Source organism: Rhinolophus ferrumequinum, chromosome 27, assembly GCF_004115265.2.
Source record: "Rhinolophus ferrumequinum isolate MPI-CBG mRhiFer1 chromosome 27, mRhiFer1_v1.p, whole genome shotgun sequence".
In the NCBI taxonomy this organism is placed as follows: Eukaryota; Metazoa; Chordata; class Mammalia; order Chiroptera; family Rhinolophidae; genus Rhinolophus; species Rhinolophus ferrumequinum.
The window spans coordinates 15,933,280-15,955,676 of NC_046310.1; the positions used below are offsets into that span (position 1 = coordinate 15,933,280).

The following is a 22,397-nucleotide window of genomic DNA, read 5'->3' on the forward strand; positions in this document are numbered from 1 at the left end:
ATCAGAAATGATCAACAGATAACTGCATGGCCCATAAGTGGTTATCTGTTGATCATCACAGAGACCCTGACCTAAAGTTCAGCCAGGTACCAGGTCATCTGGGGCAAGGTGGAAAAGGGGTTCGCTGAGAAAGCCGATGGCACACCTATGGCAAAACAAGCTTTACATTAAAGGATGTGATACTTTGTTCACCCTCCACTATCCCCCGTAAAAACACTTAAAAGGAAAGATATAATACGTTACTTCTCTTTTATCCCATTTTGTATCAGATGAGATCAGGTCATGGCAGCGTGCAAGGGAAATAGTTATTTTTAAAGCAAAATATCATCTGTTTTGCAACCTAATTACATAGACAGGAGAAGCTCAGAATTTCCATGTGCACCACAGATTAAAGGGCATAGACAGGGACCAGTTTGGACTTTCAGACTCTAATAGTCCATTTGATGTAATGGAATAAAATGCATAATGTACACATAGTAAAATAGAACACAGAGAACAAAGGCACAGTTTAGACTGTGCTGGAGAAGAATATTATAAAATACCTATAATTATACCTGCATGACTCAAAATGAGAGTCACATTTAGACAATGGAAAATCAACTCTCTGCTCTATACCCACTGGAGTTTCAGTTGTCAAAGAATTCTGAATTTCACACATGGTGTTTAATCTAGAAGGGTATAAAGTGCCCTGAGTGATCACAGGCTGGCTGCTATTACCAAGAATTTACGTTACTACAGGTGGCTGGAGAGAAAGTTGTTCTGTAATCAATGAAGAAAATAAGTGGTAATTATTAGCAGTTAAAGAGCATGCTCCTTATTGACTTTTCAGATTTCTGAGGTCACAGTTGCAGGGTTAAAGGAACATAAGTCAGTCTGCCGTGTGTAATCCTGTATGTGGGGACAGAGCCAGGAGTGCAGTTTCCAGGCTCTCGGCCTCACGTGGAAAGGTGCTGGCTCAGGTAGTAAATGGCCGTCAACCGTGATTGGATGGCCATCAGCTGTGGCTAGTTGGCCGTCAGCTGTAACCAGTGAGCCATTGGCCACTAATATAACTGCCGTGGCTACGCTAGCAGCAAATGGGGGCTAGCAAGAAGATGGTGGCTGAGCCTGCAAGCGGCACCGTGAGGGTTGCGAACAGTGTGGCTCCTGCTTCCTGTGTCTCCAACCCAGCCGCCAGCAAGAGTATAGTGGTGTGACTCCCCTACCTATGGCTCCGTGGGTGTTCCTTTTTGGCCTCACCACATCCTGTTCTTATGTGGGGAGCGGGAGCAAAGACCCCGCATGCCACCCCGCACGACACTGTATTTATATTCTAATATGTATATTTTAAGTCTAGACTCTGGCCAAACTAAATTACTCACATGCCTTACTCTCCCCATAGGAAGCAACATACTAATTTTACCCCACTCCTGAGCCACTCACCCAGCTCAAGTTTACGGAGCACTTGGTAGGTGCCAGGAAATGCTAAATTATCCTAATATCACTGAATTCCTACAACAATCCTACAATGCAAGTACCAGCTCCATTTCACAGATGAGGAAAACGAGGGTCACAGATGTGAAAGAGATCGCCTAAGATCTCATAGAAAATTAATGCTCAATATAAGATGAAAGTCCAGAGCTATCAATAAAGCAAGTAGAAGCTCTTTTAACTCACCTCCCCGTAACTAAGTGGTATCCAAGATTTGCTGAATATCGAAATCACCTTGGAATCTTTAAAAATAACATGGATGCCTGGCTCCCACTCCCAGGCTTTCTAATGTAATTGATCTGGAGTGTGAAACGGCATTGGGAGTCACTGAAAAGCTCTTCAGGTGATTCTCACGTGCAGCAGTGTTTGGGAACCAGTGCCTTTCTACCTGCCCAGCTTAACTAACGCCTCCACCACCTGTGCAAGGCTGACTGGTGAACAACAAGTGCTAAATGCTCATGGTCACTGCTGGCTGTCCTCTAGTTAGTCTATGCACTTTTGCTCCCAAACAATGAGCTACATAGGTCAGCTGGGTTTTCCCCTAAATCTAGTTACACCACTTGCACCTGATATTATAGATAAGGATATAATCAAATATTATATAAACCAATAACATATGATTGTGTAAAGGCAGCTAATGATTCTATAAAAATCAAACTCAATGCTTTGGAAAGGCGTGATAAAAATAAGTCTTTTTTTTTTTTTTTTTTTTTTTTTACCTTAGAGATGCTGAACTAGGAGTAGATAAAAAATTATGGAGTGGGAAACATTTTAAGACTCTAGAAAATGTCTATACAAGGTTGGCTTTACACATGTCTTTTATGTTTCTGAATCATTTAGAAGAAATCTCAAGTGAAACCTGGACTATGAATATAAATGTGGTTTATGAAAGTCAGAACCTTAAGATGAAAACTCATCTCAAAGACAAAACCTTAGCCCGGTATCAGAAGATCAATGAATAAATACTCATTTGTATGTTTTCAGGTGAAATGACATGTCTATGACAGGAGTGGATCATTTTATATGATTTTTCCTTTTTAACTAACTTTCTCAATGAACTGACCAATTCCTGGCTGTGTTGCAGAAAAGGGCGTCTCTGAACTCACACCATCTGCTTACATGAAAGGTAACTGGATGAAACATAGCCAAACTAGATGATAGAGAAATTCACTCCTGGTTTAAAATACAGCATACATTTGATTTAACATAAGGACTAAGCACTGATGTGCCAGGCACAGTACTAGCTCATGCAGATGGATAACAGGTAACTTGCAGTCTAATGAATGGTTGAAATTGCTCAAGCCCATGAATGGCTGAAACATGAGGTGGAGAAAGATAATGGCTTGCCATCCACCAAACTGGTTTGGGACTTAAAGTAGAAAGATAATCTTCATACACAGAAGGGAGAATCTGAAAGGCTTTCATGGAGCAGGCAGCTCAAAGGGAAAGTGAGGTACAGACCAGGCTTTCTTACTGATGTCATCGTCCCTTCCCTTCTTTCCAGGAGGTGGCAGCCCTGATTTTGGTGGTAGGAGAGATTGGAAATAAAAGCATGAAAGATGACGGATGGGGTCCCAATGGGCAAGGTTCCAGAAGAGGCTGAAGAGGGTAGGAGAAAGAGGCAAGGAGATGAGAGGAAGCCAACCTTTGGGCAAGGAGTAGGGGGAACCGAGGTACAGGGACAAGGAGATTTGGAAGGTGAGAGGGGAGAAGCTAAGGTAGTTCACCAGACTAATAGTTTCTTCTCCTGAAATAGGAAGTTGGTTATCTGCTGAGACCGGTAGAGCGGGGGCATGCGGCTTCAGAAGCTTTGCAACTGCTGCTGTGATGGAGGTGAAGGTAAGGCTATGAGAGTTTACTCTGGGAATTCCAGACTGCACTGTTTGGAATATTCTCCTGGCCAAAGATTTTTAAAAGTATATTACAAAAATCTAACAAATATAAAACTGTGATTTCATTATTGGCCTAGGGGGAAATGAGGGCCCTGCAGCCGCCCCCCCCCGCCCCATGTGTGGCAATCCTCCCTGCACCGGGCTTTGCTCTAAGGCACAGCAGATGCCCGGCTGGTCCTGCCTCCTTGAGAAGTCATGTTCTTTCCTACAACTCTTTTACCACATCTGCCACCTAAATGATGGATTTCTAGAGTCCTATGGACCACACAGCCCTGGATAGAGCATGAGCTGATTGAAGCCATTCCAGGATATAAAGAGAGAGGGGTTGTTTGTCAAAAAACAAAACTGAGATTAAGGAAACAGTCTGATCAGATTTGTAAACAGAGGAGTGCCCCTTGCATGTCCACTCGCCCGTCAGCACACACAGACAGCCCAGCCCAGCCCAGCTCACACGTGGCCTCCGGGCTTCCCCGACAGGCAATCAACGGAATGAACAGATCGGAGATGTCATTCTTGACCCTGGGCAATCGCTGCTTGCAAGCTTACATTACTCATAAAGTGATGCTTTTAAAAGCCATCTTTATCAACCGGACTTGTAAGCCTTCTGTACCGTGAAATGTGTTACCTTGAAGCATCACTCGTTCCATCTTGCTTTCGACGCCTAACACACCCATCTTTACGAGGAGCATCTCCTGGTCATGAGGACTTCCGGGTCCCTTCCCCAATGCGGGAATTCCCAAGGCGGTTCTCAGCCTTGATGCACAGCAGGGGAGTCTCCACGACGGGTGGAGAATCAGCCCCACTAACGCTCCAATAACTTTTAAACCGTAACAAATATTTTAACCTTAACCTAATGCTATCCGCAAAACAGTGACACACCAACACAGAATTTTCTTTTCTATTTTGGCTGGACATGTTTAAACCATTTTTGTCTGTCTACTTAAATGTGGATCTGTGTGTATATAAATGTGTGTGTGTAAAATGCACGTATGTGGGTAAGATTCAGGTGTATATACAGACGGCATGTGTAATTTTTGTGGCAGAAACCTCTTTGCAGCCGTCATCTAAGCTTCTCACGGCCAGTTCACAGCAGCCCGCTCCATTGTCTGCTTCCCGCCGGGCGGCTAATTAATAAACTTTCCCTTAATTGAGTTCTGGCTGCCAGGTCCACAGGGGTTATTCCTTATATATATAAGTAAACAAAATTTCCATTTTAAACAACACTCCAAATCTCCTCATTACATTTTAAACAGATATAAATTCTGAAGTCAGGCAAGCTCTGGGCTGGGAGTCCACGTACATTCTGGCCTGATTCCCTGCCCCACAAGAAGCCAGGTGCTTTGGCAGGCAGGTGACATCCCCAGAGACTTTGGGGCTTACCCCTCACCAGCCTGGCCTCCTGCCCCTTCTTTGTTCTCATCTACAGAATCATTAGGAAGCGTCCAAAGAGGTTTTGGAAGCCGTTAATGGTACCTGCTTTTTTCTTCCACCTGAATCTATTATTTAAAAGCAATTTGCTTCCACAATTTACAAATAGGGAAAGATGAGTTTGATGTTAAATATTTAATAAGTGCCTAGGGTGTGTTACGTACTGACTCGAGGTGGAAGGTTGGGTTTAGGGAATGTCCCAGCCCACACTTTTGTGGAAGCCGAGTTTTCAAGTTCTTACAGGGGAAGTAAATTCATTCACGGCTTCTTTGTTTTCAAGATTCCTTCCTGCTTCTAGATTCCACATGGAGAGCAGGACTATGAAATAAAAAGTGAAAAATCAAAAACAGAGTTGTTTTCAGCTTGGTTGGCAACCTAGAAGGAGGAGGAGATGAGCCCACCTCCTGATTTTTTCCCACTTGGTGCCATTTGGAAGCCATTTGGCTCCAGAGTCAGATCTTTTGTGAGTCACCCTTTGCCAAAAGTATAAGAATCCACTGCGAGCTCTGCTGCTGCTGCTGATTATTATTATTATTGACAGCTTAAAAAAATAAAATAAACATTTTTCAGACTCCCACATTCACACTGGTAAGATACAGCCTGGGACCTTGGGGTGGGGGGGTGACAGTGGAGGGCAGGATTTAAAGTGAGCTCTCAGGCTATTAGGAGAAATGTTATATAAAATTCTGTCATGGATTTTAAAGGTCTGTATCCCCTCCTCCCTCTCCTAATCCACTGTTTCCTTCTATAAGAAAGTGGTTCTAAACGGAAGGGCTGTACGTGGTGAGCCCTTCCTTGAGACTCGATCCATCTCCCATGAAGAATTCCCATTCAGAACACTTTACTCATCCCCAGTCAGGCCTTTCTCAGGTGCTGATGGTCCAGGTCCCTGGGCACCCATGACACTAGAAGTGAGGACAAGGGTGTCTAGAGTCCCGGGCAGCAGCCAGTGCCGACAGCCAAGGTCAGATCCATGAATGCTACCCTCAGGTGGCGGGCCTTCAGCCCGGGCCAGGGTACACGGTGAGATTTCAGCCTGGGGGCGGGGGGTGCAGTGCAACTCCTTAGGCCCAGTCAAAATCAAGGGAACAGGTGGCAAGAAAAATAAGTGAATGACGGGTACATGCCATGACATGCATGAATCTCAGACACTACTCGAAGGGGAGCCAGAGACACGAGTCCATGTTTGGAGCACATGAGTCCATTTACAGGATATTCTGGATAAAGGCAAAATGACAAGGACAAAAATCAGATCAGTGGTTGTCAGGGGCCGGGGAGGGGACTGACTACAAGGGACAAGAGGGAACTTTATGTGGTGATGACTTTTCTCTATCTCTTGGTAGTGGTGGTAGTTACTATACAACTGTATAGATTTGCCAAAACTCATCTAACGACACATGAAAAGGGTAGGTATTACTGAATGTAAATTATACTTCATTAAACCTGTTAAAACAACAACTAAGGAGGACGAACAATGGCAGAAGCCTGGGACAACAGAGGTGTTGAGTTGGGGGAAGGGGCGAATTTCCACTTGGGGGCAACAGAAGCCCCAAGAGCTCTCTCCAGGATACTGGTTTTTAAGACTTTGGGCAACGAGGAGACTTGGGGAGAAGGAGAGCCCAAGCTGGATGTCTTCATTCCAGGCTCCACTTCAAATCCAGTTAGTTGATTGCCTGTGCATCAGTCAATTAGCTTCACAATTTCCGTCCACCAGGGTTAGTCTCCCCACTCAGGGCTTTCTGTTTTCATTTGTTTGTCTGTTTGTTTGTCGTTTGTTTGTTTTGGCATCCAGCATCCTTGAGACAATCTTTCGGAATGCACTGGTGGCCAGTTGCCTGTGTTTAGAAAGCCCTACAAAGGTGGACATTGACAGACTGTGGAAGCCACCCCAGCCCTGTGACCCACGACTTGCCTTAGAAAGCCCCGTGAGGTCAACAGGCCACTCCTCCCGTGGTCCAAGATCCCATCTGAGATACTCAGCTGGGGGCTGGTATTCAACCAGAGCATAAAGTATACACTCCTTGGCAGACAAGGTCACTGCCCCAAGGTCAGTGCGGCTCTGAAGACAGCCAAGAGAGGATTGTATAACCACCAAGATGGGTTCCTGCCGGTGCAGCTGTCATGGGGACCGGGTCTGCGATTCTACAGAGAAACATCACGGATGTTTCACTGAGGGAGGGAGGCAGCCAGAGTCTGGTTAGTTATTCAAACGTCTGATTTATAGATTATATAAAAAGCAGGACTTTGTTTCTTTGGGGACCATATAATGTGCTTTTGGGACCATATAATGTGCTACTGCTTTGTGACATTTTGCCAGGGTGCTTTGGTGGATAAAAGTTGGTCTTTCATGATGAGCACCTTTAAAGGTTTGTGAACAGAAAGGTACCCTTATGCTGCTGTTTTTCTTTTCTACCTTTTTCCTCTCACATTGCCATGGCAATTACATCCATACATTCTCTTTACCAAAGCAAACCCTTTTCCCTTAGACAGTTCAAAAGTAAACTTCGGCCCAGACTCAACAACGATCTCCTATCACCACTCAGCGAACTCCAGACTGGTGACACTGTCCCCCAGTAACCACGGGCCACGGCTGCCCCCAGTGAGGGGCTTCTCACCAGGCCAAGGCCTGACCAGCAGGCATGAGGGTAGAGGTGGCGCACTTACTTCCCCCTTTCCCGCTCTTCTCCATCCGGTACTGGTAGATGTGCAGGGTGAACAGCATGTGGGAGTTGCGGTGGTCGTCCTCGTCGCAGTCCTGCTGGTGGCCCCGGCGCGAGGCAATGGCGGCGTCCAGGAAGAAGGCGGCCTTCTCCGCGGTGGGCGCCCGCAGCTCGCTCTGGTTCTGCAGCTGGAAAACACAAGGTGAGAGCTGAAGCGGCAGGTGGAGGAGGGAGGGCTTGCCGGCCCCGCAGGCCCGGCGGTCCCTTCCGCGCCTCTCGAAGGCCAGAAGTCCTTCTGGAACAAGGTCCCTTTACCCACGTGCAACTGTCAGCTTCATTCATTCATTTCTGAAGATGAATACTGAACACCCGTATTAGATGACACATATGTTTTACCCACTGTACAATTTAAGTCGAATCTGTAAAAGGGCAGGTGTGAAAAGCAAGTGGTAGTACCTCTGAGACCAGTGGGAGCGAATGGCCCACGCTGATGCCTGCCGAAGACAGCGAACCAACTTCCTGGGCCATCCGCTCACCAAGGGAAACACGAGAGATGTGACTGTGTCTGGATTTCAAAGATTAGATGGTTGGAGGCAGGTAGGTTGCAAAATATGATTTTAGTCGACAGCATTGGTGTCCCAAAGAAGTGAAAAAACTTGGCTAGCTTTAACTCAACTCTCAGTTTCCCCAGTTATTACTTAAAGCCCATTTCAGCTCACATTTACTGGCATAGTCATAAACTAGAAGTAAGTGTCAAACCCCTAAGTAAGTATGAAAACCCCTAAGATCCTTGAATCTCTCATCTATATCATTTAAGGAATCCCTATTTTTGTCTTCAGTTCCTAAATTCCTGCGCTTCGCATACTCATTAATTGATTAAAGAAAGCATTGTGGACAATGTGTCTACATCCTATGAGATCCCTTGGCAATCAGAGTAAAGCTTAAGTAGGAAAATACTACCGTATCAGAGTTTGACCAGCACTTCCTTTTTCAGGAGAAAAGGAAACTCATATTTCTGATACATTCAAAGAAACGATTTGCAGTCTAGGCCTTGGAGTCGGTACAAATTCTGATAATTTTCGACTCTGAATCTAACTGGACCTATACTTCTGAACTGTGAGAGCCATTATTTGGAACCTGAGACCATGAAAATCTTCAAATGTCAGAGAGAGAGATTCTGTTGCGTTCATTTTTTTTTTTTCATTTACTAGGGCAGAAAAATAAACCAAAGAATTTTAAAGATGTTTCAACACGAAGAGTTACCATACAGAGGATGTTGGCCTCTTCGTCTTCTTATTCCTAGCCTTCAGTTAACCGGATCTTTCACCTACGTGGAACTTCATTAATGGAGTTACGAAAGTGAATGGAGGTCATAGTCTATTTGAGTGTCTACGTAATGCTTGGAGCAGCAGTAGTGGGGAGGGGGATTCTCACTTCCACCACAGGTGTTTTGTAGATATCCTCTGAACATGTCTTATGCTCCAAATCAGTGGTTTTCATCGTGTGGTCCTTGGACCAGCAGCAGCACCCTCACGTGGAAACTTGCTAGACAGGCCCATTTTGGGGCTCTCGCCCGGGCCTACTGAATCAGAAATTCTAGAGGTGGAGCCCAGCAATCTGCATTTTACAAGTCATTTAGGTAACTCTGATTAAGACTAAAGTTTGAGAACCACTGGATTAAGGTTTGCACAACCAACTAGTTAGCATTCTAATTACATTCCAGATCCAAATGGGGTCTGATACATTGTTAAAACTATGAATAGCCAATTTTAGTCACACATGCCCACTCTTTGGGAGTTGCCAAGAACTAACCAGGCAATCACAGTATAAATGCTCTGAGTGTTCTGGTGACCTTAGGAAAAATATCTAAGAGAGCTTCCTGGAAGAAGTGACATGTAGTCGAGACCGAAAGGATAAGGAGTTATCCAGATGAAGAGTGACAGGGGAGGAGTGTTCCACGCACAGGGAATGGAACGTGCAAAGAGCCAGAGGTAAGAGGGAACATGGTTGGTGCCTTAGAGCTTCGCTACTGAAAGTGTGGTCAGTCGTTGGGAAGTGTGTTAAAAATGCATAATCACAGGCCCTGTCCCAAACCTACTGAACCAGAGCCTGCATTTTAATAAGATCTCCAGCGATTGATGTGCACACTGCAGTTTGAAGGGCATTGCTTTTTTAGGGGACTTCCATGCAATGTAAGAGGAGTGGCACGGAGGGGAATGGTAAGAGATGATTCTTGAAAGGTACGTGTTGGGCTTTGTAAGTCATGTGGAGTTTGGGAATGGAAGATTCATAAAGGAAACGGAAGGGTCTGGCTGGGGGAAGAACATGGTCAGGTATGAGAAGAGGGGTGCCACAAACGGGGGATCCTCACCTGTGGAAACTATCTTACTTGGGATGGGGCAGGTACTTATCAAATTGAACACCTATCTAGAACAAGGAGGCATCTGACAAAACTAGAAAATAAAGCGTATTGCGGGAGACTGCAAGAACTGATTATTTTGGGTATGAACCAGGGAGCTCTCAAGCCATGCCTACATCTGTAGTCAAACAGCAAGACAGAAACTCTCATAAAAGGAGTGACATCCTGAAAAGGCAAACTGGAGCTTCTCTTGGCTTCCATAGTTCTAGCAATTATATCATGGTTCTAATTAAAAAGCGGTTATTCGTTTTTCCTTCAGCACTACTAATCCAGCGGCAAACCAGTGCCAGAAACACAGTTTATAGAGCCATAAACAGCCCCAGTAATGGCCGTAGCTATTTGTGTAGAGCAGTAAATATCTCGGTTTGTTGTTAAACAAAAGAAAGATTGCACTTTTTTTCCCCCCTACAAGGGATGTAAAGAAAGTAAATTCAATTTCCTCCAAATGCTACAACAATTGTGGCTCCTGCTCATTGTCAATTAGATTCAAGGTACAAATATTTAGGTTGGGTGAGCAGATGGCCCCGCATCTGGAGGCCATAAAGTTCCCATCCACTTTAAAGTAAACACTCGTGAGCGTCCCGCTTTGCAGGGGAGTGAGTCCTGGCTGGAGCTGCCCCAGCCTCAGGGGTAGGTATGAGCCACCTGGGAGCCCACCAAGCTCCGGAAGCAATCACCTGCGTGCCACAGATGGGGTCCTCACACAGGTACACGCCCGGGGACTGGCCGTCCTGCAGGCTGCCCGTGGCCACCTCGGACAGCAGGTCCCGAAGGTTCTCCTCTTTGCCCCACACTTCCACGGCTGAGATCCGGACTGAGAAGCGGGCTCCGGTCTTTTCCTTCCGTTCGTTTATCAGCTTGAAGAGCCAGGAGATGGCACAGGGGATGATGCCGAGATTCTGCATAGAGTCATCCTTTCCGATCATGGTATAGGATTTTCCTGGGGGGTGGGGCCAGGGAAGAAAGAGTGGCAGTTTGAGTGTCCAGGCATCATTCTAGAAGAGTCTCAAGAACAGGTGCCAAGGATGCAGAAGAAAAGCATGAGGCGTGGGGGAAGGGAAGAGAGGAAATGAAAAGATGAGGGAAATATCCAGCCTTTGGCAACGGTAACAAAAAGACATTTCCTAGTACTACTGATTAAATGGCTACAATAAAGACTACGAGAGCCCAGGCAAATGACAAGATTAAATGAAAGTGTACCTCCAGGAGGATCCCCCATATCACAAGCTCTCCCCTTTCAGCATTGTTTGGTACAGAGTGGAAAGGCAGGGACCTTTCCTAACTATTATGGTTCTTTTCGTCAGCACCCCACAGATTTGATCCACATATTTACACTTGATAACCTTCCTCGCGTTAAATGCTATGTATATTTTTACAGCATGAGCAAATTCCATTAAAATCTGGATCACTGCTTTGATCAGAGATGAAGAGAAGGAAGGGACAGGAAGACAAGTGGCAGTGGGATGACAAGGGCTCTCTGTCACGTCTTGAAACTGGCCTCCATCGTTTGCAAGGCAAGGCCTCTGTTGGAATCTCAGCCAAGGGACACTTTTTGGAGCCCCCCCCCCCCCAAATTGCTAACATCAAGCATGTAAAGTAAGACCTGGTGAGCAGATGGCCACAGATCAGGATTAAGAAGGCCCTTGCAGGCGATTCAGTCATCAAAATCCTGGTGGTGGTAGTGGGGCGTGTGCTGCCTCCTTCCCCAGGAGCCCAGCACAGGAGTTTCCCAATAGCTGGATGCTGGGAAGCAAAGATAGCTGCCAGACGGTCCTAACACGGTTCTAGGCTTTGCTTGGAGCTGTTTCTTGGCTTCTATGTCGGCTCCATCACCAACCCAAATCCTCCTGGTCAGTGGGGCAGGGGGCCCTCTCTGCTTCCCAACAACCCCTGTTCAGAAAACGTACATTTTTCCAGCTGGCTTTCTGGGCATGACCCTGACCTGGACTGAGCGTAAAGAGCCACACTATTCCTTTGTCCATCTCTTGGATACGAAGGCTTTCCTAGAGGATTAGGAAGGACATGTACACTTCAAAAGCAGAAATGGTTGTTCATGGTTATTTAATTCAGCACCTAAGGGAGACGCTGAGGACTCTGGGACAATACAGAGGCATGAATAGGTGACCGGGAATCCAAGAAGCAGCAGGGTAAGTACGGCTCTCACTGACCCAGCTTGGCGTGGCCGAAACAGAACACGCAGCCGTCTGCCCCGTTCACCACAGACTGGATCACCTCTGCCACCGTTCCAGCACACACTTCGGCCTGGCAGACACAAGAGGAGACACCAGCGGTAAGTGGACCATTAATAATAAAAGTGCCCGAGTCATCACATTCCCAGATGGGTCAGCCTCTCTCAGAATTCTGGAGGTGCCAGCCCCCTCGGGTACCTACCTCCCGCCCCCATGCCAGCCTGACGTTACACATATTAATTGCAAACCACTCTTCTGCTGATTTCTGGTACTTTTCAGCTGCTATGTCTGCAGATCAGGCAGAAACTGGCTGGAATGGGAACACAGGCTGCTTTCGTGGACCTCATAGCCTTCTCTGATATGCATTCTGGCCTCTCGGACAAGGCATTGAAACTTTCCATTCGCCCTCTGCTAACTGGATCCTTCCTATGTGTACACACACACACACACACACACACACACTCATAGCCTATATGCGTAAAATGGGCCAGACTTGTAGGAGGGGAAAAGGCGAAGTGCCATTTCAGGAAAGTGACCTTGAGACACCTTGTGGTTCTAATATAAGCAGGAGGTTTGTGAGGTATGTCTCCTTTCTCTCCCAAGCTCCCTCCTCTTTCTCAGTCCACATCTTCTCTTTTCAGCACTAGGCTTCTCTTTCTTTCTCTACAGATACATTCAACGTATTTGAATCCTTTACAAATAAAACGGATTAACTCCTGAGACAGGGACCAGACTCTTGCTGACTTTTTGTATTTCCCCATTAACACCCAATCCAACAGCGCTCTGCCAACCATAAGGACTCAGTCAGGTTTGTGGACCGACTGGGAGCTCTGGGAAATACTCTTAGGTTAGCATCCGAGGCTTTCACAGCCGCGGGAGGACAGAATTATTTGCTGTGTGCTGTTGCCTTCATTTCTGTCTCAATACCGGTGTCAGATCTCTTGCAAGCATTCTGAACACGGGGGACTCTGCAGTCATCAGAGCAACGGGCCTCCCAGTGGGAATCCGAAAACTGCAGCCTCGGCAATGAATGCATTTATCCAGCTCCAGGTTGCACAACGAACCCAAGTATTCAGAAATCAATTTTCTCTCCCAAACCGAAATTGAAAAACCCTATTCCCAACAGTTGTGCACTGTTCCGGTGGTTGCCTCGGCAACTCTGCTGGGGGCACCTCCTAGGCAAAGGGGACGGCAGCAGAGGGCTGCCCAGGACAGGGCTATGTGGGGACGACAGTTTCTAGCACCCCTCACCCGCCACCTAGGACCTAGGCAACAAGAGCCTGGCACTAAACCCTGAGACTGAGGTTGCAGAATCTTGATGGTATTTGCAGGCAGCACCTCTGTAGAGCAGGAAGGAGTTACTGCCAAACGCACCCTGCTTTCTTTCAGGGCCGAGAGCCCACCCTGAGTCACCCATCAAATAAACTGTGTTAGATTCAAGGTCAGCAGGGACAATGTCGCTTGTATGTGCACCAAAGTGCCAGCGAAGCATCACCTGGGCTAAGGCCCGAGGACAGAGGAGACACAGGAGACGTGTCACCCGGCACAGGGCGGCCAGGCCTCCCCTTGCAGAGCTCCTGCCCGGTATCCACTGAGTGGTCAGCGACCTGTCCATCCAGGGTTTGTCAGGAGCTGCCAGTGGCCTCTAAAGGCTGCTTGCTGCCTTTCTTGGACCTAGAGAAGCAGGCAGCCTTTCTGAGCACAGACCCCGTGCCAGGCCGGGTCAGCAGGAAGCCTCTGCTCTCCCACAGGTCTGTATCTTCCCCACCATTCCTCCTGCTAATGACTGAATTTGTCCTCTCCAAAATTCATATATTGAAACCTAATGTGATGGTGTTAGAAGGAGGGGCCTTTGGGAGGGGATTAGGTATGAGGCTGGAGCCTTCCTGGACGGGACTATGAAAAAGGCCGCAGAAACCTCTCCCTGCTACCACTTGAGGACACAGCGTGAAGATGCCATTCATGAACCAGGAAGGGGTTCTCACCACACACCCAATCTGCCAGTGCCCTGCTCTCGGACTTGCAGCCTCCAGAACTGCAAGAAATAAACTTCTGTTGCCTATAAGCCACCCAGTCTGTGCTGCTTTATTATGGTGGCCCACACAGACTCAGTCACGTCCCCAAAGCCAGACCCAGCAGAGGTCTGCCCCAGCAGTGGGGAGCTGATGACAGGCAAGGCTGGGTTAGGGTGTTAAGGATGGCTCAGAAGGGTGACAAGGTGCAAGGATCGCTGTACTAATGCTTTAGCTTCAGGAAGCGTGTGTCCTTAGAGACTGAGACAAAGCACGATGCGTCACTGCCTGGGGCCACTGGGGTGGCCGCTCTTTTACAGGCCAACAGCAAGGACATCAGAGCACAGGCGCCCTGCACCCTGTCGTGCTTCCCTGCTTTGGAAGCTCAAAGGGTGCTCGCCCCACGGGGGCTGAGGCTGGTCCCGGCCAGCAAGCAGGATATTACTATTAACATTGATGATATAATAGCAAAAACAGCTCGCATTGACTGAGCACTGACTGTGTTTTGGCTTTGTTCTAACTACCTCGTGTATCAATTCAATGACTCACAATGGCCTTAAGGGTGTAATTTTTGGTTCTGTCTTCATTCTACCGAGAGGGCAATGAGGACACCGAGGCCCAGAGCGGTACAGTGACTTGCCCCAGGACACACCACTAGGAAATAGTGGATAAAATGGCAGGAGGTCAATGATACAACCCTGTGTGGAGCAGGACACAGAGAGGTCAAGGGGAGGAATTCGAAATGGACGATGACAAGCGACTTTGTCTTTGAATCTCAAATTCCTTGTCTGTAGTGTGAAAATAGCAATGCCCGCTCCCTTTCCTACACTGTAGAATTCTACGAAGAATAAATGGGCTAATGCATATGAAACTTCTTGAAAGCTGCAAATCGTTTTTTGAAGTGTAGCTTATTATAACACTGGAAATTTTAGCAAAAGTAAAGCACTCGAAAGTGAATCCATCTGTAATATAGAGCATACAAGCTCTGCAGCCACGTATGAAATGTAAATAAAGACTAGCAGTAAAAATGGCTCTGTTTTCTGGGCTAAATTTAAAACACATTAATAGTCCGTGCTTAATTTAGGGTTCACATCGGAATTCCTAAAACTTTGGGAGATTTGCTTTTGAAAAGTTTGAACTGCGTTCATTAAATTATTTGTAGGCCATTTATTAGACCCAATGTCAGGTTTAGACTAGTGAGTCCACAGGTGGTACAATACACACACGCGCACGCATGCACGCACGCACACAGTGAAGAGAGAAAACATAGAGCTTATTCATGAAGTCCTTTGCCTTCTCATGGCCAACTCTTTGGGGAAAACAAATGCTCAGCTTGTGAATGAATGGAGCCTATAGCGTGTGCTCTATGCTGACAGTGCGCTATACCTAGGAGCCTGCGTGAACATCAAGTCTTCCTACACTGAGACGCAACAGTGCGGAAATTAACAGGAGCTGCAAATGGTAGCTGCTAGCACCCTTGTCCCTGGTTCTGCAACAGGCTTGTAGTCATCCTAGAGCACACTGTTTTGTATAAATCTTAGGAAGTGCTGGAAATTTATCAGGAAGGTGCAGGTGTCTGATGCCAAAATGCAGGCACAGCGGGCCACCACATACCTGTAACCTGGGTTACAAATGCCTACTAGAAGAATCAGCGGCACCAATTCGCTGCACACGAATTGCACCAGATGGTGCAACTGACTCTTTCAGTAGACATCTGTTCCTGCTGGGATTGGCTCCAGGAGCTTTGGTCCAGGAATCTTGGCACCTTGAGCCCCTAAGATTATATTCATAGCAAATTAACAACAACGGCCACGATTTCCCACCTCTCTTGGTGTGCAGGTCCCTTGCAATGTGACTTTGCAGCCCTTCCAATCAAGAGGTGGCGTCTCTTCCCCACCCCTCGAATCTGAGCCAACAGAATGCAGCAGAAGAGGTGGTGTTTCGATTCGGAGCCTAGGCCTCCAGAGGCCTACATGCTTGGATCCTGCCATTGCCATGAGAGCAAGCCCAAAGAGCCTGCTGGTTGATGAGAGACAGTGTGCAGAGAGAGAGCAGGGGATCTGGCCAAGGCCATCCTAGACCACCCTAAAGCCGGCCAACCCCCAAACATGTGAGAGCATCCAGCCAAGATCAGCAGAGCTGCCTACCCAACCCAGAGCTGATCACAGACATAAGTGAGCCGAGCTGGGAGCAGAAGAATCTCAGCTGCCCCACAGACTCATGAGCAATAGTCAATGCTTATTGTTTTAAGCCGCTGCATTTCAGAGTGGTTTGTAATGCAGCGGTAGCTGACTGGTACAACAGCTGTCCCCAGCCTCTCGTCTTCCCTGCCACTCCGTGCATCCAGGCCACAGGACTGCAAGTCAGCCTCAGTTTCCCTCCCTAGTTCCTCACTAGGACTCCAGACTTGTCCTCTATAGGGTGCTAGGAGCCTGCCTAACTCTAATCCAGCTCCCTGAAACATTCTTTCCCTCTTCCACACCCACACCCAGAAGTAGGGTCAGGAGTGGGGTCCTCAGGGACCAGTTGCCAGCACCTGAGTGCAGTTGTCTTGACACTTCCTGCTACCCTCCTGCTTCCGCATGCCATCCACCGATGGGCTCGCTCCTCCTTCTCCCCAAGGATATGTTTTGTTGAAATCCCAGCACAATGGTCTTGCCCATGGTATGACACCAGTAATTCAGAAGAAACGAACTATTCAGTGGTGCTCAAATTGGCTTCTCAGAGTTGTGTGATGGAGGAACTGGTTCACCAGAGCTCCCTGGAGGACACCCTCCTAGCTCATAGGTCCTGGTGAATGAGTAAAAGCTCCTTGAAATGAATTAACATCGCCTGGCCCCGAGTGGGGTTTATACCCACCTGAGAAGCATCTTGTGGAAAAACCGCATCAAAGGCAAACATCTTAGGCGGAACCTGATTGCCTCTCTTTTGGAAGGCGTTTTGACCTCCACACGTCAGGGGGTCATACAAGGTGATCTGCTTCTTCCGTGGGTCCACCTTTAAGAAAGAGCTGGATTCTGAGGTATCACGAGCCAATGTGGAACAAATGCGAAGCATGACTTTCACCTGTTAAGAAACAGGAAACAGGAATGACATGGATGAAAGTGGATACTGTATGACGGATGTCCTTAGATACTCTGGAGATACAGTATACATGGCAGCATGGAACCTTCGCATGGTAAATTACGGTGAGGTGCACAATGAGTTGACAAAACAATCCTCAATGGGTTGTGGGAAAACTGATTTATTTATAATTACCAGGTAGAATATTTTGATACGTCCGTTACTTTATTACAGAAATGTCACATCATGTTCTTTGTCTTCCTATTAATATACGTTGGAACCTAACGGTACCCTGGTGGCCCAATTACAAAGATGAAAAGGTAATGTGAACAGCCAAGCTTTTGTGGCTGGTGGAGTTCCCTTGAAGCTCCCAGATCAATAAACCACAGACATAAAAGTTAGCACCATAATTTACTTCTCGCCTCTGCTCATCAGGACTCTTGGAGACAAAAATCCACAGTTATTAGTGTCATCATTAAAGGCCTGTGAACTGGTCTGTTTTTAATGGCCGGCATTTGATGTGTCTTCCAAGGGGCAGTAGTGGTAAAAGATTTGTTTGAACCATGATATTTGGGATCCCATGAAGGGAGGGCATGGAGGATGACATTTCAGGGGATGAAAGCACATCTCAGTGGGACATAGGAGGCAGTGCCCCTTTGACCCACCTCCTGAGTAACTGAACACGAATATTTCTAGTACTCATGACCAACCCAGCTCCACCTCCATCACTGAGATTGGTGCTTACAGAAATGGACTGCCTGCCCTAGGATCCTTGGGTGACAAAGAGTCAAGCTGAGCTGAAGCCACACACACACACAGCTCTGGAGACTCAGATCCAGGGGAGAGGGCCAGGATTTGCTCCCTTACCAGCTCTTTGGTATTATGTTGCTAGTTCAGTCCAAGTGTGTTGAGTACCTACTATGTGCCAAGCACTGGGCTAAGCTTTGGGGATGCAAAGATGTGTGATACAGAAAGACACAGACACATCAGTTTTGTAATATTATGGCAAATTCTGAAGGTCTGTATAGGATTATTTTTAAACTCCTCTCAGTGTCTTGCCCGTTTCATCTAATCAACAGTCAGATCTAAAGAAATCTCACCAATTTTGGGGAGGGGGTTGTAAATTTTTAGATTAAATATTTCAAACATACAGAAATGCTCAGAGAATAATCTATACATATTGCACATAATGGAGTGAGTGCATCCTCCTGTCTATCTCAGCCCTGTCTACCGAGGCATGGGAACTAGTCTGCAGTGTGCAAAGCTGAAATGCAAAGAATTCCTAGGGCACTGGGCTCCTCAGGTGGCCGGCACTGCGCCCAGCTATGCATGTGCCCATCACATAAGAATAGTACTGAATATGGATGGGGGGGCCGGGGGTCTTGGTGCAAGCAGCACAGGCTGGGAACCCACCTCTCAGGATTCAAATCTTGGTTCTCCCACTGTGAGGTCATATAATGATACCTGCCATTTCCTGGGGGTCTCCTGTGTGCTGGGGCTGTGCTGTTATCCACAGCATCTTATTTAATGCTCCCTAAGCCAGGGCGTAGGCATACTGGTCCAGATTTTATAGATGAGAAAACACATGTTACAGAACTTGCCCCAAGTCACTGAACCTGTGGTGGTACTAGGCTCTGATCCTACTTCTGTCTGACTCCAAAGCCCATACTTTTCCATTGAGCCAACTGCTGCCTCCCACACAGAGTTGACCTTCTCAGAGTCTCAGTTTTCTCACCTGTATAATAGGAATAACAATGCCTATCTCATGGGACTCTTGTAAGAATGAAAGAAACTGACCTGTGAGGTACTGAGCTCATCCCAGAGGGGACAAGGTATCTTCCTCCACTTCCTTCTCCTCCCTGTACTTCCCGCCCTCTGAATCACGATATCCTAGCATTTTCCAACCACAGTGCTAATGAGAAGGTTTTAGAACCCCTTGCCCTGGCCTCAGGTACCGTGCTTCACGACAGGATGGGATTACTGCAGGCAGAGCTAGCTATTAGCGCTGGGCCTTATCCTGCTAGTGGAACATCCATGAGTCCCACACTCGCTGCATGGATGACAATAGCCGCCACGTCCATCTACATTCCATTCTAGCAATTCTTATATTCACTGTGAATGTCTCCAGTCTTATTTCAGTTCCATTCATTTCTACAGATTTGCCCCAGTTACCCAGCAGGTGTGCTAAGAGCATGTATTCAAACGACAACTTTTGGGAGATGCCTGGGGCCTTGGGGCTTCCAGTAAGCAGATCCCCTGGCCTGGCCTCTGATCGGTACAAGTCAAGGCTGATGCAACGTCAGGCAGAAGTGATGGAGTCACATGGCCCACTGCTTTTCTATTTCACAATTTTGCATGCGGTTTCTGGGTGACCCGACGTGCTGACTGTAAAACATGAGCTAAGCCAGGCGAGGGCCTACAAGGAGAAGCAGGAGAGAAGGGGCTGGATTAGTGAGTCATTTGTCAGGGAGGAATGCTCCGGCATCTTAATGAAGTTCCAGGCCTGCGGTTCAATTTCTGCAAGCAGGCGGAGGATTCCAGCCATTGGTCTGGCCAAGGAGATACACAGTCTTTAAAAACCCATGGAACTCTGGGCCGGGGAAAATGCTGCATTCCATTCTTTTCTTTTCATTTAAATAAATCGATATTTTTCCTCTTCAAGAAAGGAAATTGGGTTTTTCTGCTTCACTTCCTTTGTATTCCTTTAGTCCGGCATCCACTTCCTCCTTAATCCTTGGTAATTAAAGTCCTTAGGAGATACCACTCGTGATCAAGAAAGACCCCCAGACTTTTTGCCAGAAGATCTTGCTTTTGTTGCAAACACTGGCAGGTTCTGGATAAACCTACTTCAACCTTTCCTCTCCCTGCTGCTCTGGCTGGAGGGTCCCTGCAGCTGTTACCAAGCAGAGTCGCTCTCCTGCTCTCAGGGTAAAGGGGACAGTCACTATTTCACTCCCAACAGCAGAACGGGGGGAGCAGGATCTAGAAAACTAAAGGCACAGTCTGAGTGGGGGAAGGAGGGCCCGACACCCTGATTCTACCTAGAGTGGATTAGCACTTCCTCTACCAAAGTTCTCACTGGGTGAGACCCCACGTTGCCTCATTCATCTAATTATTCAGTGGATGGGGCGAGACAGCTGTGTCTCAGGGCAGCAGTGGTCTTCATGTCCTGCTCATTCATCATTTCAGTGCCTCCTCCTGGATGGCATGACGGGACTGAGGGACAAAGACTGTGTGAGACCCTCACTGAGAGAGAGAGGCAGCATCTCGTTCCTGAACTGTACAGACACTCCATCAACGTAAAGGCAATGGGCGACTGCCACACGGCTTTACCGGGGGCTAACGAGGAGTGGGCCCCACAAACACTCACCACCGCCACCACACATGATCACACAGACTTCCCTGCCGGTCCCTAGTCGAGGACAGGCACGTGGGGCAGACCGAGGGAGGCTCTTCACGACCTGCCTCCCTACCCAGAACCTGTGCAGCTGCAGGCTCTCTGCAGACCACAAGGCTCGGGAGGGCTTGGGGCAAATCTGACCACTCAGAGGATCCCTCACCAGCCGGGGAAAGACTACAGAGGATGGTAAGGTGTTGGCAAAAGAGAGAACCCAACAGTCCTTCTCGTGCCTGAACTTTGTTTAAACTCCTTTCTGGATCTCACAGTGAAGTCCCTCAACAGACACACAAAACGATGACTGTTCCCTGGCCTGCATCTTGGCCACAATAAATGCTCAATGATGCTGTGTCGGCAGAATAAATAGTTTTTTTCCCTGCAAGGTTAGAGGCTGCAGAGTAAATGAACTACTTACGCCTTTCAATTCTTTTACCTTTCTATATTTTGACTCTCTTTACACTGATGTCTAAGTTCACAGATTTTTAACAATCAGCTCAGTAGACACTGGTCAGGGCGAGGGCAGAGCACCTAACCAGAAATACCACTTGGCATCACTTTTGTCTCGATTCCGGCAGTTATTAGAAATATATTTAAGCCTTCTACATCTATTCTTAAGTTCCTTGGTTGTGTCTGGAAATGAGCCAAGGGCACATAACAAGGTTCATCAAAGCCTGCCAACAGGAAGAATGGTGGGAAAAGTAGAAAAAGGAAGACTGGAGGAGGGATTCTAAAACCAAAGCAGTCACCTGCTGACACAGAACAGCTGAACTGCAGAGCCATTAGCAATTAACAGCTCCAGCCTGGACTGCGTTCCCTTCTACTGAGGCAAGGGGCCGCGATGGAGATGCTGGCGTTCTCATGGTGACACTGAGCCATGGAAAGGCCGATCATCCTGCCTCAGAGAAGAGAGCAAAGCTGTGGGGGAAAGACTGAGAGGCTGTCCCAGGCCCTGCCTGATGGGAGCAGAGGGTGAACGTGGAAGTAACACCTGCCGTCCTCAGTACAGACCAGGACACCTTTCCTGGCGTCTACCTATTTTTGGATGGGATTTAACTCTTGAGAGGAAAATGTGGAAGGATAATACAAGGGTCCATTGTATCTGGTGAGCGTATCTCCTTTCGTACAGGTTCCAGGTATAACGGGCACTGCAGTGAACTACTAGGAGCTGGGAGACGAGGTTCTAGTGCAGACGTTACCACCATGGAGAGGCTGCGTGATCTGAGATGTGGGCCTCAGTTTCCTTATCCCTACAGGGGGCCTGTTGTACCTCCCTTCTGAAGGGCAGTTGTGAAGAAACAAAGAAATAAAGACAGACTGGAAAGCAGCGTACAAACATTAAATACTGTTCAAGGAAAGAAGGAAGGAAAAGAAAGAATTCAATTTCTTTTCTATATCAAATTAATGACATCAGAAGCCTTTCTCCTAGGCTTAATTTTTAAAATTGAAGCAAAAAAGTTTCTTAATGAACATACACATATATAGCAGCACGAGAGACAGAGAAGAAATTATTCTTCCCCAACCCCAATTAAATTAGAGACTATACGGTCTGCTCATGCCTTTCGTAAAGGTAAGTAAGTATCCCTGTAAAATTTGATCTGCGCCTCTAAAAGTTAAATATGGTATTTCCCTTATTATCTTCCTTTCTTTTCTGTCCTGACCCGATGTGATGGATGTGCTCACCATGTCTACTTATGGGTACATGACTCACTTCAGGAAAATTCCCCAACCATTCTAAATAAGATGATTGGCGAGACAGGAACTTGCAACAGTGCATACTTCTCAATACGTATTCTTCTCAACACACTCGCTTTTGTGATCCACCAAGAAACGTGGCCATCCTCCACATCCGTCTGTGCTTCAGACATTC

The 22,397-nt window shown here is 47.2% G+C and overlaps 1 protein-coding gene across 2 annotated transcripts in view; it reads right to left on the bottom strand.

The window, feature by feature from the left end:
• The window catches only part of KIF26B (kinesin family member 26B), a 407,807-nt gene that overhangs the window by 49,889 nt on the left and 335,521 nt on the right, over nucleotides 1-22,397 (bottom strand). For both annotated transcript variants that reach the window (XM_033099718.1, XM_033099717.1), the window contains exons 6-9: nucleotides 16,930-17,136; nucleotides 12,038-12,131; nucleotides 10,547-10,809; nucleotides 7,455-7,638 (exon numbers count right to left, since the gene is read on the bottom strand). In XM_033099718.1, coding sequence (XP_032955609.1) covers nucleotides 7,455-7,638; nucleotides 10,547-10,809; nucleotides 12,038-12,131; nucleotides 16,930-17,136 — 748 coding nt within the window. The remainder of the gene's footprint in view (nucleotides 1-7,454; nucleotides 7,639-10,546; nucleotides 10,810-12,037; nucleotides 12,132-16,929; nucleotides 17,137-22,397) is intronic.